The sequence below is a fragment of the Hipposideros armiger genome, unplaced genomic scaffold, assembly GCF_001890085.2.
Source record: "Hipposideros armiger isolate ML-2016 unplaced genomic scaffold, ASM189008v1 scaffold_232, whole genome shotgun sequence".
Lineage (NCBI taxonomy): Eukaryota > Metazoa > Chordata > Mammalia > Chiroptera > Hipposideridae > Hipposideros > Hipposideros armiger.
Window position 1 is genome coordinate 148,880 of NW_017731582.1, and position 13,587 is coordinate 162,466.

Below are 13,587 nucleotides of genomic sequence, written 5' to 3' on the forward strand. Positions count from 1 at the left end.
AATGTTCTCTAGTTCCATCCATATTGTTGCAAATGGTACTATTTCCTTCTTCTTTATAGCTGAGTAATATTCCATTGTGTAAATGTACCATAGTTTCTTTTTTTTTTTAAAGATTTTTATTGGGCAATTGGGAGGATGGGAACAGTGCTGGGGAACTGGGGGAAGGGAAACAGACAAGTTGCTGTCATTTTGCTCTTCAATCTAGTTGTGGAGGACATTGCTTCACTGGCCCAGGTTGGCACCATCATTGCCCTCTTCCCGGGCGAGGCAGATCAGTCGTCGGCTTCTGGATGGCCGCTCACTGCGGCTGCTGGCCGCTCACGCTGGCTGCTGTCTACACACGGTAGCCCATGGCAACCCACTGCCATAGGGACTGCAGCCTATGCCGTCGCTGGCGACTCACGGCAGCTCAGCTCCAGGTTGAGCTGTTGTTCAGCATCTTAGCTGTGGGGGGCAGTGTCACTGGCCCGCATATGTGGGATCCGAACCGTGGTCCTCTGGCATCCCAAGCCAGTTCTTAACCATCGTGCCACTCGGCCGGCCCTACCATAGTTTCTTAATCCAGTCATCTACCATGGGCATTTCGGTTGTTTCCAAGTCTTAGCTATTGTGAATAGCGCCGCGGTGAACATAGGGGTGCATATATTTTTTCAAATTAATGTCTTGGGTTTTTCTGGGTAAATACCTAAGAGTGGAATTGCTGGGTCATAAGGTAGTTCCATTTCCACTTTTTTGAGATACTTCCATGCTGATTTCCGTAGTGGCTGCACCAATCTGCAGTCCCACCAACAGTGCACCAGGGTTCCCTTTTCCCTACAACCTCTCCAGCATTTGTTGTTTGTTGACTGATTGATGATGGCCATTCTGACCGGGGTAAGGTGGTATCTCATTGTGGTTTTTATTTCATTTCCCTAATGCTTAGTGAGGTTGAACATTTTTTCTTATGCCTGTTGGTCATCTGTATGTCCTCTTTAGAGAAATGTCTCTTCATATCCATAGAAGGTCTTTTAAAATGAAACTTAAAACTATAACTTCCCTTTGATTGGAATACAGTTAGGATCATTATTTGATATCTTTGAGTACCTGTTGGTCAGGTGGATGCAAAGTTATAATTCCGAGAGAGAGCAAACATGTACACATCAAACTGTGATGTACCATGCTGACTTGGGCATTGAAGCCTTTAAATAGAATGTGGTCTGAGTACAAAAATCAATCAACTTCAAGTTTCAGATTGAAATACTGGTATTGCCATATAAGGCATATAAAGACTTACCAGGCAGCAAGAATCTATTGGTGACGGTACTTCATTTGAAGTCTCATATTCGTTTCTTTGTGTGAAGTGCTTTCCTAACTGACTTGGCCACTTCGTTTCTGGCAGGTACAGAATCGGAAACCAAGGCCTTCATGGCTGTGTGCATTGAGACAGCCAAGCGCTACAATCTGGACGACTACCGGACTCCTGTGTTCATCTTTGAGAGGCTCTGCAGCATCATTTATCCCGTAAGCTGTGGTACTTCCCATGGCGCTCAGGGTGTTGGCATGAGCCTTTTGCCATGAGGCCTCTTGGTGATTCGTTATAGTCATGGGCAGTCTTACCTGCTGTGGGCCATTTAGTCACCATTTTCGAAAGCTCCTTTGAAAGAACCAGGAGCAACCTCATAATTTTCCTGTCCCTGATGACAGGAAATCTAAAGGCCTTCCTTGGTCTCATTTCCTAGATTCAAGGTCAAGATCTGTTTTTTGGTTGCTGTTTTTTTTTTTTGGTTAGGTTTTTTTTTCACTAGGTCTAACCTCCCATTGCCAAAATCCTATTGCCTATCAATCAATATTCTATGAAAGACGCAATATTGAGCTAGAGTATAAAGACATTTCCACTCCCACCCCCCATNCCCATTGCCAAAATCCTATTGCCTATCAATCAATATTCTATGAAAGACGCAATATTGAGCTAGAGTATAAAGACATTTCCACTCCCACCCCCCATCTCATACATACACGCATGCATGTGCATCTGTTTCCCTAGCCTGAGTTACACAGAAGTGGCGTGTATCTAGACCCTTTCCTGTTATTGAGGAAGGATAAAAAACACCAATATGCTCAGTTAATGCCGAGAGATCATTGGGGTTGGGCATGCCTGAATATTATGCACTATTGAGAAGACCCTTTTCTTGACTTGGGAGTTCATCAGTGACAAAGCCACCTGGCCCCAGATTGCTTAGCATCACATGAGATGAGCAGGAGGAGGAAAGCCACCCATCTCTTCATTTCATACGTCACTCCTCCTCTGCTTGTTTTATTAGGCGTTCTCTCCTAATCCACCCTTGAGTTTTAGAGGAGATACTGGATATTTAAGGCTGTTTGAATTATATGTGGATTTTTCGAATCACCTTTTGAGTTTCCTATCCTTTATATCTTCAAATGTGTAAGGGACTGGATGAGTCTGGTGTGTTTGCCCCGGAGTGTCCATGGAACAGAGTAGCATGATGGAAATCTCAAAGGCTTCTGCTCTCCCTCTGCACACATTTTTATGCCATCCCCTCTGATGCATCCTTCTCTCTGTCCTGTAGGAGGAGAATGAAGTCACTGAGTTCTTTGTGACCCTGGAGAAGGACCCCCAACAAGAAGACTTCTTACAGGGCAGGATGCCTGGAAATCCATATAGTAGCAATGAGCCAGGCATTGGGCCACTTATGAGGGATATAAAGAACAAGATTTGTCAGGACTGTGACTTGGTGGCTCTCCTGGAGGATGACAGCGGGATGGAGGTAACAAGCATAGTCCAGTGCCACCATGGTTACGAGCAAGGGCTGGGATCACTTTTAAGTTTCTCCCCTTAGTAGCTATTAACCTTGGGCAGGTAGTTTGTTTCAGCTTCCTCACCTGTAAATGGGGGCTCATGATGCCCACCTCCCTGGTATCATTAGCTGTAAAGGGCTTTGCCCGCTGCCTGACATGCGGTAAGCAAGGTGTTACTGGCCATTGCTTGTCCTGGCGTAGACTTTAGACTTTTATTTATTATTCTTGCTGCTTTGGTAGAGGCTTCCCAGTGATTCCAAGTTAATTAAGCCACCTAAGTACTGGCACTTCAGCCCCTGTGCAGATTTCTGCCCTGTATCTGGTACCTTCTCGGAGACAACCTCTAGGGTCTGGCGTTACCATATTGTAGTGAAAAGCATGCTGGGTGAAATAGAGAAAAGTGCTTTTTCTGGTGCTGATCCTGAAATCGACTCAGGCCAGGAGGAGATGCTCAGCAGGGGTTTTTAGCCGGCAGGCCATGGTTTGGGTTATGAGTGTTAGTAATCCCTGAAATTGTGCACAAAATTTGGTGTTGTGCACACATATGCATTTTTTTAGAGGGAGAGTTGGTTGGTTGGTCCACGACTCATAAAAATTATGAATTATGAACCACTGCCATAAAGTGCCCTTTGATCTTGAAATTTACTTGCCTTACAATTACCTGTAATAATAGCCTCCTACTACTTTTCTCTTCAGCTGCTAGTGAACAATAAAATCATTAGTTTGGACCTTCCTGTGGCCGAGGTTTACAAGAAGGTCTGGTGTACCACGAATGAGGTATGCGCTTGTTCTCGTGCTGGGAACTGGGTTTACTTTCCTGACGTGTGCGGACTTGTACGGGGAGGAGCCATTGTCAGTCATCACTGACCCAGCGGGTGGCAGCACTCCCTGGGCTGTTATCCCCCTATTCCTGGTTGTGGGCACAAAACCAGTCATCTCGTCCTCCTTTGGAGGCATCTGACTAGTGAAGATGGAAGAGCTGCAGGGGAGGATAAGCATCTTCCAGTTCTGCGCAGCCAGGCGGGACAGAGCGAGGAAGCACTGGGATGGGGAACGCCTGCTGTTTTGTGCCCTTTCTATATGGGCTCCTTGTGATTGACATTGCTCCTCAGCTTTTGGGGGGCCTGCTCACGTGTCAGAGCATTGTTCCAGTGGCTCCGTCAAGGAGCATAGTTCTTGTCTTACTGGTTGGGGAGTTGAGACTCAAATAGGCATTTATTCTTGAGAAGGGGACAAGGGGAATGAAGGGCGCGAAGCACACTGGCACGGGTCCTTTTGGCCGCCTCGATGCTGTCTGTCCACTCGTGAAAGTCTGTCTTAGGTAGTCCACTGCCCCTGTCCCTCCTCTTTTCTTAATCTTGTTTCTGTTCTTTTTTTTTTTCCTTCCTCGCCGTTTCTTTCTCGCCTTCCCATTCCTTCTTATCTCTTGTCTCTGTTAGGGGGATCTTTAGTAAATGAATCAAATAAATAGTGAATTACAGCAAACTAGTGTAGCAGTGAAGCACAGTGAAATTTTCTGTACTTAGTCCCAAATAGTTCTGTAGAATTTAAGAAACCATGTTGGTAGTGTACTATTGATACATTTGGCCTTTAATTTGTTACATGTTTTTGCTTCTCTCTTTCTCCCACTGTGCTGGGAATCCTGGCCACTGTTTCCTGTCGGACAGCTGCCAGCTGGGTAGATACAGTGCTGTTGGCAGAGGGACACACAGAAGACTGCCCCGTCCAGTGCATCTTGTCACTGTCATCTTAGCATCAAAACAGAATGATGCAGATTTAATCTCTGATGCACATAAAACATTAAGACCAAGCTTCTGTGGGTGCCCTTGTAAATGGTGGAGTGGAACCCAAAGAATGCACACGCCCTCTCCCCTTTTGAACCATGAGGCAAGACAGAAGTTGAGGATCATTTGACCCTCACATTACTATGCTTGTTCCACAAAAGGGCTCTTCTGGCCAAGTCCAGGGCTCATGGCAGCTTCGTATCTGGGCCTTCTCACCTCCCCTTCTTCTTTCATCCCCCATTTCCCTCATAAACGAACAGTTCATCTCTGTAGCTATTGACTGAGCCTGCTCTGTGTTCTAAGCCTCTTCCTGTCCGTGGTCTATGGCTCTTCTCCCTCTCAGTTCCCACTGAGCTGGAGCTGGCCTTTCTGACAGTTTTCTCTCCTCCAGGTTTTTCTCTCTTAATGCAGAGCATGGGCTTCTAGGTGGGCAGCTTCAATCAGTGTGGTATTTTCTCTCCCACTTAATGTCACATAGTGTGACTTCAGGGCCCTGTTTCTCATCTCCAAAATGAGAATAATGTCAGTGCTCCAGTGCCTAACTCAGTACCTGGCTGGCGTACAGTGAACTCTCATAATCCTCCAGTTTACAGAAGCTATAACTTTCTAATTTATAAAAGATTTATTTCTCATTATTCCATCAGATTATAGGTTTGAGCTTGAGGAAATTTGGATGAATCCTCTCCTTGCTGTTTGGTTATATGAAGGCCTTAGGATCTCCAAAGAAAGATTCATGTACTCGCTTTTCTTGCTTTTGATTCCTGAGACTTGAATCAAAGCTCTTTGATCCTGTTCGCCTCCCTTGTCCGATCCTTGGAGTAGTGGTGCTTATGGGTAGAGTTTCTATTCCTAAAGGAGGCCATGGGCTTGGAGTCAGACCTGGGCTTATGGCAGGATAATTATGGACAAGCTGCTTAACCTTGTATGAAGGGATAATATAAAGTGCTGAAGTAGCACAGGACTTAGCACAGAGTAAAACAATAAATAATAGTTGTTATAGTTATTACATAGAGTTTTCAAATGAAACTAAATGAGATTGTGTCTACAAAATGCTTCACACCATTCCTGGCCTATAGTAGACACTAAATAAATTAGCTTCCTTTCCCCTAGGAAATGCAGTGCATTTGGATTCTATTAATAGATGTTGTGGTTCAGATCTTGTAGAGAAATTGAGGTTGCCCACGTTGCTGAGGCATTCAGCAAGACCAGGGGTTGAGTCCTTTGTATTTTCTGGGCCTGTTTACAAGTGCCTTTCTCCAACTTTCCCTGCCCAGGGAGAGCCCATGAGGATTGTGTATCGCATGCGGGGGCTGCTGGGGGATGCCACTGAGGAGTTTATCGAGTCCTTGGACTCCACCACAGGTATGGCCCTTTTCACAGGTCGTGCTGATATGGGGTGTGAGGTCTGGGGCTGATGAGGCTCACGTCCTGGGGCTTAGGGGCATTCTGGGTAAATTCTGTCTTGTACCTCTAATCAGAATTGAGGGGAGATTACTTCTCCAACAGAGGGAAAATGCAAGCGTCTATGGCCTGATTCAGACACCTCTGGGGTTGGGGGGTGCAGGGAACCTTGGTAAAAATAACGTAATTAGCAACAAACATGAGTTCAGATTTATTTTTAGCTTAGTTCCCCCCCACCACCACCACACCCCCCGTGATTGTAGTGGTTATATTTTCACATATTTGAGTCAATTTTAATTGACTTGAATCTTCAAAAACAAGAGCTAGTGCAGTTTGATATCCAATATCAACCCCCTTTTATTGGCCATGTCTATTGGAGATACAGAAAAGGGAAACAGCTGTCAGCCTGGAAGAGGGCTGACTGTTGGTTTTATTCTCATCTTCCCCTTTCCTCTATTTCTGCTTGATTTCCTTCTTCCTCTAGATGAAGAAGAAGATGAAGAGGAAGTGTATAAGATGGCTGGTGTGATGGCCCAGTGTGGGGGCCTGGAATGCATGCTAAACAGACTGGCAGGGATCAAAGATTTCAAGCAGGGGCGCCACCTTCTAACCGTGAGTTGGAGGCAATGAGGTGGGACCAGCCTTGGGCTTTGGGAGAGAGGCCCCTGTGCAAAGAAGCTTGTGGTCATTGTGCCATTTAATCAGTACAAGCCAGTGAAGGACCTGGGAGCTTCCCTGAACCTCTACATCTAGGGCCCCTTTTCCCCACCACCCTGTTCCCGGCCCACCCCCCACAAAACACCAGTGTGATGGCAGCCTTCTGCTGTGTTTCTTTAGTCACCGTGGAACCAATGTCTAATTGTCTTTTCCTAAAAAACTGTACTATGTCTATTATTATTGCTTTTTTAAGTGGATTTTGTAAGTAACCCTTGCATGTCTTGTAGGATTTTGTTTGCTTATTCATCCAGCTATCTCATTAGTACAGAGTAGAGGATCCCAAAGGCACCACACATATTCCCCTATGATTCTTACTTACCTCCACGGGATGGTAGAACATATATTACTGTGCCCATGTTTTAAAGGACGAACGTGGTTCTGAGGTCCCACAGGCCATGAACTTTGGACTGTTTCTGCCAACTGTTAGTTCACAGTCTTTGAGTTAGTACTAGAATTTCCCCCAAGATAGAGCATCATTCCTTTAGGAACTGGTGTCTCTGCCACAGTTTTAGAGGTGATAGAGCTCCACCCAGCCCGCCAGGGCTCCCGCTGGAGAACATTGCTATTTAAAATGCCAACCTGGTGTGAGGCCCCAGCCACCTTACCTTGTCGCCTTAAGGATCACTTCTCTCTGCTGTCCCCTGCGTTGCAGGAGTACCTGCTGAGTGTGCATGACCCTCTTAGTCATTTCTCTCCTGCCTGTCCCCACATCTTCACTCTCAGTTGGTCTCATGGGCCTTTTCTTGTCAGGTGCTGCTGAAATTGTTCAGTTACTGCGTGAAGGTGAAAGTCAACCGGCAGCAGCTGGTCAAGCTGGAAATGAACACTCTGAACGTCATGCTGGGGACTCTCAACTTGGTAATGAGTGTGGGCCGCAAAAGAGAATGAGCCTTAGAAGTCCTGGGTGGGGGAAAGACATTTCAGTTCTGGGCTCAGATGAAATGGAGTGTGGCCTCTTCAAGCCCCTTGTCTGCCTGGCACAGAGGCTTAGATCATTTAGGCCGTCCCTTCTCTTTTTTGCTGCTGCCATGGTACCCGAGAGCTTCCTTGTCCCTTTCCTGAATTCAGAGCAGAGACAAGAGGAGGTTAGTCCTTAAACCAGACTGCACACCAATGGAAAAGTCCTGCCACTTGCCTCAGGGCAACCAGGAGACCTGGGATATCACATCTTCACTGTCTTCTAAAGCCCACATGCTCATCTCTCAGAACGAGTGCACATGCGCGCACACACACGCACACACTGAGTCTGAGAAATAAGGCAGTGAAGGGCACGTGTGAGGAGCAGATCCCATCAGCTGTGAGTGGCTGTGTTCCCGTCCCCAGAGTGACCGCGTTTCCTCCTGCAGGCATTGGTAGCTGAGCAGGAGAGTAAGGACAGTGGCGGCGCAGCTGTCGCCGAGCAGGTGCTGAGCATCATGGAGATCATTTTGGACGAGTCCAACGCTGAGCCCCTGAGCGAGGACAAGGTGAGTGGAGCCCAGCCTGCCCACCACAGACACTGGGAACCTGCGCCGTCCCATTGCCAGCAACGGGCGCATTTGTGTCTGGCCGTGTCAACCAAGAATGGCTGAACCTGCTCGGCTGCTAGGAATGGCAACTAATTAATGGTGCCATCATTGCATTGAAGCCTGAAATGTGGATTCGGAGGAAACAAAGCTGCTAAGGACATTCTTTCACTCCGAAGCTGCTCATTAAGGGAATTCTGGCATGTTCCAGCTGACAGGCAGGGGCCTTGTCCAACCTCTCATTTCACACTTGAGGGGAGACCAAGCCCAGAGAAGTGAAGTGAGCTGTGCAGTGTTACGTGGTTGGTTACTATGTAGTCATGTAGTTGGAGGCCTAGAACCCAGGGCTCCAGCTCCCACTTCAGTTTCGCTCCACTTACCACACCACTGCCTTCCTCCGTTCTCATTGGTGCTAATGTTTTGGCTAGAGGTATGACCAGGTGAATTTCAGGAAGCTTACATTCTCCTGGGGGAGGGGGAGGTTGTATTGGTACATTCTGATCTCTTTTTTTTTTTTTAGCTGAGCCATCCTGCCATTGGCAGGTCAGCTCAGGGCGGGAATCGAACCGCTGTTGCTCAGAGCTCACACTCTTGAGCGAGCTCTTAACCAACTGAGCCACTCGGCTGGCCCCATCCTGATCTCTTGATACTATTCACAGAGCCAGCACAGAAATTTAGAAATTCATTTATCAGGTGGCACTCACACTGTTTATTCCCCAGGAAGTGCCGAGACAATTCTTTTAGGGCTCCTTCTGATGGCTCTGGTGGAGGTGCTGCCGCCAACAATCCTGACCCTGTTACCGGGCCCTCCATCCTCTCCCCCGCTGCAGGGCAACCTCCTCCTGACTGGTGATAAGGATCAGCTGGTGATGCTCTTGGACCAGATCAACAGCACCTTCGTGCGCTCCAACCCCAGTGTGCTCCAGGGCCTGCTGCGCATCATCCCGTACTTGTCCTTCGGGGAGGTGGAGAAAATGCAGATCTTGGTGGAGCGGTTCAAACCGTACTGCAGCTTTGAGAAGTATGTTGCTTGGATTCCATAGCTGAGGGAGAGTCCCCACAGAAGCCCTGAACTAGTTCTGTGAGACTGAGGAAGAATCATCCGAATTTCTATTGACTGTGTGTGTGACAGTCGGGCCCTTAAGAGGGGCTCAGTCTGATTGAAGAATCCGGTTGAATTATGTTCTGTTAAATTGACTAGGCAGAGGAGGCAAACTGGTATGAGATGGGAAGGAGGTGTGACAAGATGGAGGGAGTCACATGCGCAACAACATGAAAGCACAGGGAGTGTTGGGAATATGGGAGATGGAGCAGGTGAGAGAGTGGCAGGAACCAGGTAACAGGCTCTTTGCGTCAAGCTAGGGAGTTTAGACTTGACTCTACAGACTGCTGACGATTGTTTGGCTTATGCTGTTCCTTCACATGCTCAGACTTGCACCCTTTCCTCGTAGGTATGATGAAGATCACAGCGGCGATGACAAAGTCTTCCTGGACTGCTTCTGTAAAATAGCAGCCGGCATCAAGAACAACAGCAATGGGCACCAGCTAAAGGACCTGATTCTCCAGAAGGGAATTACCCAGAATGCACTTGACTACATGAAGAAGCACATTCCCAGTGCCAAGAAGTAAGAGGCAGCTCCGCCAAAGTGACTGCTTGTCTTTCCCTCTTCCTGGTTCCTTTTCTCCTCCATCGTCTTAGTATAAAGCTTCATTGTTCCCCTTTGCCCTCCTTGGGGTCTCCCTCCCCTTCTGGAAACTACCAAGGTGACCACTCAGCCAGCCACTGGCTAGTCCTCTGGGGCTCTAGGAAGAGGATGGCAGCCTTTGGTTTCTTCGTACCTGGCTTCTCAGCAGAGCCAGGTGGTCCTTGGTGATGCTCTGTGACACTCTTGGACGGTCATGTTTAAACCAGCCAGAACGAACCGCTGGTTTCTCGGTATCCCTTGCTTCTCTGGCCTGCTAATAAGCCTTCCTTTGCTTGCAGTTTGGATGCTGACATCTGGAAGAAGTTTTTGTCTCGCCCAGCCCTGCCATTTATCTTGAGGCTTCTTCGGGGGTTGGCCATCCAGCACCCTGCCACCCAGGTGAGTAGTCACCTGCATGTGGACCTTATTTCATTTCTCTAGGACATGCAGTGTGAGGGAACCGCACACTGTCGTCTCATCTCCCATGGCTAAATGCATGCGTGTGTTGAGACGTGTCTCGCCCTAATACATGAGGCTCCCAGAGGGAAGGAGACTCAGAGGTCATCTGGCTCAACTCTGTGGACAGGATTAAGTTCTATTTGTGATTTCCTCATGCAACTCATGCTTCACGTGGGGCTTCATTTTCTCACGGGTCAGCTGAGCAGCAGGTGAACTGTGAGGGTGTGGCTGGCCCGAGTGTGAAACAGTGTTGATTGCTGGCCACAGTCGCTGGGACATTTATCATCCCATCACCACTGTTTTCTGCTCTGCGTCAGGCAGCTGAGAGCTCTGTGCTCAGAGGGGCCTGCCTGTTCCACTCTGCTGCTCGTTCCTGAGAGCTCCCCACGGGGCTGAGCGACCTCTTACCCCTCACAAATCCTAACTGGCCTGGGCAGGTGGCCAGGCTGGAGTTTTTTCTTAATGAACCTTTTTATTTTGAGATAATTGTAGATTAATATGCAGTTGTTAAGAAGTAATACAGAGAAATTGTATATATACCCATTACCCTGTTTCTCTCAGTGGTAACATCTTGCAAAACGATACCCCGATATCATAACCTGGATATTCACCTTGGTGCAGTCAAGATTCAGGAAAGTTCCGTCACCACAAGGGCGCCTCCTGGTGCCCTGTTACAGCCACATCCGCCTTCGCCTACCCCCGTGTCACTGACCCCTGGCAGCCACCAATCTGTTCTCCTTTCCTATAATGTCATTTCAAGAATGTTACATAAATGGAATCAGAGCATGGAACCCTTTTCGGATAAGCTGTTTTCATTCAGCATGATTTTCTGGAGATTTATCCAGGTGTTTCTGTGTGTCAGTAGTTTGTTTCTTTTTATTGCTGAGTGGTGTTCATGGTGTGGGTGTACCATGGCCCGTTTAACCATTCTCCCATTGAAGGGCATCTGGATTCTTTCCAGTGTGGACGATTACAAATAAAGCTGCTATGAACGTTCACATGCAGATTTTTATGTGAATATAAGTTTTTTTTTCCTCTGGGATAGATGGATGCCCAAGAGTACAACTGCTATTTCCATATCTAGTTTTACAAGAAATTGCTAAACCATTTTCTAGAGGGACTGCACCATTTTACATTCTCACGAGGAACACGTGTGATCCAATTGGTCTCTGCATCCTCGCCAGCATTTGGTGGTGTCACTCTTTCCTACTTTAGCCATTCTGATAGGTGTACAGTGATGTGGTTTTAATTTGCGTTTCCTTAAAGGGAATAATGCTGCACATCTTTTCATGTGCTTCATCTGTATATCTTCAGTGAAATGTCTGTTCCTGTTTTCTGTTTTCTTAATGTTGAGTTTTCAGAGTCCTTGGGATTGGATTTTTTTTTTTGTTTATAGTGTTCTACCTTGAATATAGTTTCACATTCTCATTTGATAATCTGTGCTGATAACTCATTTCACAAACATGGCCATTTGGTTAAAGAAAAGACTCTTCCATCTGTCTCACCCAAGTCGCTGTTGTTCTAAACTTTTGGTCAATTCAGTGGATGGTCATAATTAGTACAACTTTGTGGAGAGAATTTTTCCTACCTAAGAGTCTTACATTATTTCCTCATCTTTATAACATCTCTATTTTGAATGCGGATAAATCAAAGGACTGAGCTGTGATTTGGCCAGTGGCCACACAGTGAGCTGAGAACAGGCCAGCTGACCTCCAGGCTTATTCTAGTTACCAAATTGAATTACTTTCTTTAGAATAAGGCTTTATCCAGTTAGATACTCGGCATTCATACTTCTGACCATTCACTTTTCTTTCAACACAATTATCTAGCTCCTATTGTGTATCTGTGCTCTGCTAGGCTGAGGAGACTGGTTAGTGAGGTGGACAGTGAATGGATTCAGCAGAGATCTGGGAGGTCAAATAAATGTATTTGGAGACTGATTGCATGTGGGGAGGGAAGTAGCTGGACGAGTCAAGAACTCTGCTCCGTTTCTGGAGTGGGTGACGGGATGAATGGTGGTGCTGGTGAAGGAGGTGGGGGAACCCAGGAGGTGTGAAGTAAGGTGGAGAAGAGCTGATTATATTAGACTGTTAATGTGTGGTCAGTCCTCCTAACTAGAATGTAAGCTTCAGGAGGCCATGGTCTGTGTTTCCCCGACACCTAAAACACTGCTTCACACACGTGCTTCACACATGGTAAATTCCCAGTGCTGAGTGTGGGGTACCTTGGAATAGTTCAGTAGGCAGTTGAACTGTGGGGTTAGTGTTTAGGAGCTTGAGACGTGTGATACCCTATAATTTTGTTGAGGTCCACATCTGAAGCTATGAGAATAGATTTATGAGCGAGTGAGTGATCCAAGTTGAGTGCTGAGCTTTCACATTGCAAGTTAGCTTTGTTGTTTTCAATTTATTGTCCAATGTGTTGTTAATTGTCCCCGCTTCACTTGAGATGAATGTGGTGCAGATTTTGGTGATATGGGGCCACTTCTCAGTGAGCTCACCTGGAGAGCTTTTGCATACTGCGCCTGCCTCCAGTGCTCGGATGTTCTCACACCCCTGTCCAGGGCATGGCGCTCCAGTGCAATGATTGCCAGCTTTTTCAAGCACAGTGGCCTCTTGTTAATGTTTTTTTAAAAGTGTTTTCTTATCCCCAGTCCTACTTGTAGTTGTATCTCTAGTATCCCTAAGTTGAGAAAACGCCTGTGTTCCTGGGTTGGGTGACCCCGAGGGCCCCAGATGAAGAACACAGCACAGTCCCTGTGACCGTCAAAAGCCACCACTCAGGTCTCGGCAGGTGCTGCTTCCCCAGGGAATCTTACCTGAGTCCCTCACTGTGCCCGGATGCTTTACATACAGTTCCTAGCTTTAATTGTCACAGCAACCCTGGCATTACCCTCTTTATATGGATATAGATACATAGTGACTGGTCAAAGGTCAGTGGCTGAGCTGAAATTTGTCCAAATCTCTCAAAGTATAGAGTCAAAGGATCTGATTGAAACTGAATAGATGACATGAGATTGTGCACGTACATTCCATTGAGTTTTTTAAACCTTTAAGTCTGCGTACTGGAGGCATGCGTCTCTCTGGTCCCTTCTTGGCAGGTTCTGATTGGCACTGACTCCATCACAAACCTGCATAAACTGGAGCAGGTGTCCAGCGACGAGGGCATTGGGACCCTGGCAGAGAACCTGCTGGAGGCGCTGCGGGAGCACCCAGATGTGAACAAGAAGATCGACGCGGC

The 13,587-nt window shown here is 47.0% G+C and overlaps 1 protein-coding gene across 1 annotated transcript in view; it reads left to right on the forward strand.

Annotated features, from left to right (window-relative positions):
- Positions 1–13,587, forward strand: part of UBR4 (ubiquitin protein ligase E3 component n-recognin 4) — a 127,554-nt gene that overhangs the window by 100,277 nt on the left and 13,690 nt on the right. Inside the window, exons 88-98 of the mRNA XM_019654843.1 lie at positions 1,379–1,500; positions 2,568–2,765; positions 3,493–3,573; positions 5,855–5,942; positions 6,466–6,593; positions 7,449–7,556; positions 8,045–8,164; positions 9,034–9,224; positions 9,655–9,828; positions 10,188–10,287; positions 13,448–13,585. Of these exons, the coding sequence (XP_019510388.1) occupies positions 1,379–1,500; positions 2,568–2,765; positions 3,493–3,573; positions 5,855–5,942; positions 6,466–6,593; positions 7,449–7,556; positions 8,045–8,164; positions 9,034–9,224; positions 9,655–9,828; positions 10,188–10,287; positions 13,448–13,585 (1,448 nt within the window). The remainder of the gene's footprint in view (positions 1–1,378; positions 1,501–2,567; positions 2,766–3,492; positions 3,574–5,854; positions 5,943–6,465; positions 6,594–7,448; positions 7,557–8,044; positions 8,165–9,033; positions 9,225–9,654; positions 9,829–10,187; positions 10,288–13,447; positions 13,586–13,587) is intronic.